We start from the raw sequence: 6186 nt of genomic DNA, 5'->3' as shown, positions 1-6186 counted from the left end.
GTGCGTGTATGCTTACATGACTTGCCACATATATGTGCCAAAACATGTTTGGCCAAATAGCAAAATGATCTAATTGGTTTTTAATGATCTACACAATTTGTGAGAAGAAACTTTGAATTGATTTATTTGAAGATGTTCTAAAATTTTAGGGATCTTTGATTAGCCTCGTTGAGCTCATGATTATGGTAAAAACGAAAAATCGAAGATTAATATGAAAATATTATTTATATACTATTAATATAAGTAGAAGACCAAATAGAAAAATCTCCTAATCGTAGTATGTAAATCTCAATATGATCAATGATCCTTGTATGTCTAGATGGTCAACCAAAGATGAATTTATATGTAGAATTCAATTTGATTGTAGAATACAAAACTCAAACACGAATGTCATTTTTAGATAACACGAATGTCATTTTTAGTTCGTTTTTAGTTCAGTTTAGAAACAATTATCTAAAATATCTTAAAATGATACCCGTATTTTCAAAATCCGAATTTTCTAAAATGACCTTCATTTTATCTAAAAATTACTATGATTTTATGTTTTGCAAATAAGATGTGGTTCGATTTTTATCATAATTCACTGTATATAATCTACAATAATGTATCTAGTAATAGTAGTTTGTAATAATGCATTTTAGTAGTAATAAAATAATAGTAATAATGCCTTAATTTGATGAAAATCGTTACGACTGTCTTGATTGATACGTACATACACATACTACGCAAGTGAATGTTGGTTGCTACGATTCTACCTAATCATGTCCATATATATGTAATTGTTCATTTAAATCAATTATGACGCTTTCTTCTCTTGACAAACGTCATCATACAAAAACAGAAGATACAGATAACTTTTATTTATATTAACCATTTCCTATTTACCCATCTAATTTTTTAGCTATTGCAATAAAATTGTTTTCTCTTTCAATGATAAAGATTGGTAGGTGGCAGAAGCCATCATGAATTAGTTAATAAATTAATAAAGTGATCAAATTAATTAAGAATGTGATCATATCAGCTAACTTATTGTTTATCAAAGTGAGGGTTAGGTAGTTGTAGCCATCATACTAACAAATAAAGACTAAAGAGTACTCAAGATTATGAATTAGTTGACTAATTTGGCTTAATTTCCTTTAACCTAAGAACATTTCAACAATTGTGACGTGTTTCCAATTAAAGCTTCAGACTTTATTGTTGTGGCGTGCTTATATTACTTTTCATTATCAATTTCAATTTTAGTACTATATACTTCGTCCCAAAGAAATAGGTCATATTTATTTTTTTTCTCATCTCATAGAAATAGTTCATATCCACTTACTGTAACCTTTTTCTTTTTCTATTTTACTTTATCATTTATGGGTCTCATTACTATACAATTTCAACTTTTTGTCATTTTTTCTTATTTTATCAATTACACATTAAAATCCATGTCAATCTCAAGTGGCATATTTCTAGAGGACCGAGAGAGTATTAATTACGTCAAGTGACGTTCAAGAAATTCTTCATTTAAGTGAGCACGAAATGATAAATTAGACTTCAAATTCTATAACTAATCATAAAAGACTCAACAATGTTTTGAAGATTCACAACCATAAAAAGGAAAAGAATAAAAAAGAAACGGTTAAGTTTTTTCTTTTCTATTTAATTACAAGAATCGTTTTATTGAGGTGGAAATAATACTCTCTGATCTCTATGTCAAACCTTAAGATATAAAATTGAAACCAGAGTTAATTGTATGGTTGGCATTTCGTGATGTTAATAATTGCAAATGTCTCACTTTCCTGAATTCAGAAGCCAAGTGTGGAAAATAGAAACCATAAAAACCTTGTAATTATCTACATATATTTGAATAAACCAATATTTTGAAAAGTCGTATTTCCTCTAGAGACTACTGTTCCTGGACATATGCAACCCTATACATCAAATGATAATAATTGCAAAAGCAACTTGTGTGTAGAAATTGTCTCACCATAACTTCACTGAAAAAGACATTCCAATACCAATAAGGATATTTTCACAATTCAACGCCTTTTTAAAAGCAAAATTTATGGTATGTGATTCAAAATTAATTACAAATATAAATTAGGAACCTTTTCAGCTCTTATTATATAATACTCCCTCATTCCATATTAATAGAGTGCGTTCTATTTTTTACACTTATTTTTTAAAAAATAATTAAAGTAAAAACTGAATAAATTAAGAAAGAGAATAATGTAAATTAAGAATTCTCTACAATATTATCCCTCTACAAGTTCAAAAAATGAAACGCTTCTATTAACATGGAACGGAGGGAGTATTATGAAGTTCTACATTGGATTCGTCCCTTATTGATTGAATTCGTGGTTCATATTTCGAATCTAACCGGGGTAGATTTCTAATTAGACCGTTAATTTATGAACCATTTACAGTTATTTGGATCAAGAAAATCCATAATAAATATATCTTTTATTATTAGGGATAGTTTCAATTGAGTAATAACTTTTAGTTAATTTCTGACAAATAACTTTTAAAACTAAATATAAAATTATAAACTTTTCTTAATTATGTTACAATGATCAAATTATTCTGATAAAATAGGATATAATATGGAAATAAAATGACATTCTTTACAAAACAACATTATCATATTTTGAATGTTAATTAAAAGACGTTGATATATTTGAAATATTGTGATTTGTTGCCATATCATATAGTAATATGATTTTATCTTACTAGTAGTATTAATTTCAATTTTAGCCGTCATGAAACAAATACAAAAATTAAAACTAATAATTTTATATTCCTTTTTAAAAAGTTATGTGATGAAACAAATGTCAACAAACATTTATAATTAAAATTACAATTATCCCTTTTATATATGCCACAACCCATGCTTGTAAGGTTCGTTTTCATTTAGACTCAATTAAGCTTGTACAGTAATTTTTAAATACATTGGAAACAAAAGGTCAAATCTAAATTTACAAAACTAAGGTGAATATAGCATTAGTTTGGCCTTGCGCTTGGTGTTACCAATATTCCAGAAGTTGAAATCAAGGGCGAAGAGATTGAATTGAAGTACTAATAGTTAAAACAGAACTCCGATGAAAGAAGACTATTTACATATATATTCAGATACAATTACACCGTGCATCATATTCGTGTCAAATCTACGTCGTACCATGGTTTGGCTTCTTACCAAGCATAAACCAGACACCCCTTTCTAAACCAGCAAAAAAAAGAAAGGTAGAAGAAGGCTACTATACTCCGTTCCTCTCTCTGCGCATCCTTGCACCCCATGACATGCCATCGGCGTTCTCCTTTTGCACGCTTCTTCTCTTGAGCTCCGACAACTGAGACTGCCACCGATCCTTCCACTCACCTCTGTCCTCCATTTCCTGTTTTCAAACGCGTTGTTAGACAGCAAGTACTTGAAACTAGGAGTGACGAAACAAAACCAAGCATCTAAAACATGCATCCCAACAAAATCAAGATCTCAAACAGTAGTATTATTAATGCTCCACACACAAAGTCAATCCCAAGTTCTTGGTTAAGATTTGAGCATGAAGTCGAAGAAGGGGTGAAGCAAGTAGGTGTGGGTTTGGTGGATTGAATACTAGTCTCACATATGTTGTTCGGTTGGATGGACCCATCTCAATGCTTAGTAGGAGTATTAGTATTGGCTTATGAGTCTTGGACTCCACTGATAAAATAGAATTACATTTGGGGTAATCTTTGGTCAATTCAATCTTTGGAGTAATCTCGGAACAGTTCAATATTGAGTAGCCGAACACCCTCAAGCAGATAAATCAATACAATCAACACTCATAAACACACATATAGTATGCAGTATCTAGCTTAGAGTCAACTTAATCAATAACTGCGTAGCTAATAATTTTTGTGATTAGAGAAAGAGACACTTGGAAGAGGACCATATTTTCAAAAGCAGTAGAACTTAATGGCTTCCACTCCCTACTTTTTACAGAGGAAGCCAATAAATTATACTGGATATGCATATATTCTACTTTGGTTGAACAAACCTGGATTCAAATATTTTTTTACACAATATTTTTCTTAATACACAATAGTTACAACGACAAAATTCAATTCATACTTCAACTACCTTTACTGTAAAACAACAATCATAATGATAAATATAATATTTTATCCACAAATATCATACTATCAGAATCAACATAAATCAACAAACACATCAGTCATCAGATAAAACTGCATAGTTCAATTGTAAAACAAATAGAAATATTAGTGAAATCAATACTAGAAGACAGACAAAATATGGATCTAACAAAATCCCCAAAACAGAAACCCCTAATTCGAAAAACAACAAAACAAAATGTCGAAAGGAAACAAAAAATTAAACAATTTAACGGAGACTAACCTCATCGAATCTGCCGTTGCGACGGGCGGCGAAGGCGAGGTGGAGCCCGGAGGCGACGTGGTGGTCGTACAGTGCCCGGCGGCGAGGATCCGAGAGCGTCTCGTAGGCCTCCTGCACCTGAATAAAGCGCTGCGTGTGCTCCTCCACCAATACCGGCGGCGAGACGTCGGGGTGGTACTTCCGCGCCAGCTGCTTGTAGGCTTGCTTGATCTCGAGCAGCGAGCCGGTCTCCGATATGCCGAGAAGGTCGTAGAGACTCATGGCGGCGGCGGTTTCGGAGAGAGTGCCGTTGAGCGCGGATCGGATGTGGAGCGGGGCGGGTCGGGAGCGGAAGGAGATGGAATGGGGTGGGTGCTGGTGTAGGGGTCGGGTCGAGCGGGGGAAGGAGAAGCGGTTTGTGGGGAGCGGGTGAGCTATGTGAGTGCTGCTCATTTTGTGGAAATTTGGGTGTAATTTCGAAATGAAATGATTCTTTCAACTCAACTTGGAGTTTCTGCTTTTATAGCGTCTTTTTTAGGTGCATCGCTAAAAGACACAGCATGAATATAGATACTCCCTTACTCGTTAAAAGTCACATTTTTACTCAATATAAATATTACAAAATACGATTGAAAAAGTTAATAAAATAAAAATTTTATTTTTATATTTTAATTTTATAATAAAATAGGAAAGGAGTGAATTAATAGAATGTTTGATTCATTACTAAAAGTATAAAAAAGTAAGTGAAATAAGTATTAACGGATGGAAGAAAAAAAAACTAATAATAAATAATAATGGACGGGGAGACTATATGCATTGATGCACGGTTTACATAAAAGTCTTTAAAGAATAACTAATCTTGAAATTATGATGTATTTTCAACTTCATATGGCCACTTGACGTGAATAGTGCAAATAACAATGATGCAATGAAAAGAAAATTAGCAGTATAAGAGTGTCCACTATGGGACCGCCGCGCCTATAGCCTCGGCAGGGGCGGTCCCGGGGCGGTCTATAGTGCAGGCAACGTCCGCCCCCAGGGCGGACGGGCATTCGGCGAAACGAGGGCGAAGACGCGCCGGACGTCCTTTCACCGCGGTTATAGGCGCGCCGGCCATAGTGCTCGGCGATAGGCGCGCCTGCGGTCCTCAGTGGATTATTTATTTATTATTATTTTTTAATTACCTCTATAAATACCACTCTCCACCACCTATTTTTTCACCATTTTCACACAATCCCTCCATTCACTATCTACACTTTCACTCTCTAAAAATGCACGGCTAGGGTTGGCTGATGATGCTCCGGGGGGAAACCGCGACCGGCAGCAGCGAGGGAGGAGGAGGAGAAGAAGAAGAAGACGAGGAAGCCGACTCCGACATCGAGTAGACGGTGGCAGAGTTTTTAGTTGTATTTTATTTTAAATATTCGTTGTATAATTTTACCCTTTTGCAATACAACGAATATTCGGCCCCAATTACCTCGTTTTCTAATTATTTACATTGCGATGATTTTAATTATACTTGATTGAAACTAAAAACATTTTAAAATGAAATTTGATTATAAAATTTGGAGACTATTGGAAGTGTCCACCATAGTAGCGGAAACAAAATTTTGGGGCTATGGACAAAAAAACTGGGGCTATGGACAAAAACTGGGGCTATGGACAAAAACTGGGGCGGGGCTATTGGAGTGTCCGCCTTATAGTGGACACTCTAAGTTCCACATATTACATTATAAACTTTCTATTTTGCATTATAAACATTTAATTTTTACATTATGGATATAGACTGATTTTATACAAAATAAATTGGCTATAATGCAAAATAGACC

At 33.9% G+C, this 6186-nt stretch overlaps 1 protein-coding gene across 1 annotated transcript; it reads right to left on the bottom strand.

Moving 5' to 3' along the window:
• Positions 1 to 3084: 3084 nt before the first annotated feature.
• On the bottom strand, positions 3085 to 4858 carry LOC121801294 (chaperone protein dnaJ 20, chloroplastic-like). The gene is made up of 2 exons (XM_042200757.1): positions 4379 to 4858; positions 3085 to 3377 (listed from the first exon to the last, which is right to left on the bottom strand). The coding sequence occupies exons 1-2, from the start codon at positions 4808 to 4810 to the stop codon at positions 3240 to 3242; spliced, it is 570 nt and encodes a 189-aa protein (XP_042056691.1). The 5' UTR covers positions 4811 to 4858; the 3' UTR covers positions 3085 to 3239.
• Positions 4859 to 6186: the final 1328 nt, after the last annotated feature.

The sequence above is a fragment of the Salvia splendens genome, chromosome 4, assembly GCF_004379255.2.
Source record: "Salvia splendens isolate huo1 chromosome 4, SspV2, whole genome shotgun sequence".
Taxonomy (NCBI): Eukaryota; Viridiplantae; Streptophyta; class Magnoliopsida; order Lamiales; family Lamiaceae; genus Salvia; species Salvia splendens.
This window is presented reverse-complemented; position numbering and strand designations above follow the sequence as displayed.

What these genes read in the sequence shown, in the direction of transcription:
- LOC121801294 (XM_042200757.1), bottom strand. Translation starts at nt 4,810, where the DNA reads ATGAGCAGCACTCACATAGCTCACCCGCTCCCCACAAACCGCTTCTCC. An exon ending in GCAACGGCAGATTCGATGAG is followed by an intron (nt 3,378 to 4,378) that starts GTTAGTCTCCGT and finishes GTTTGAAAACAG; the next exon opens with GAAATGGAGGACAGAGGTGA.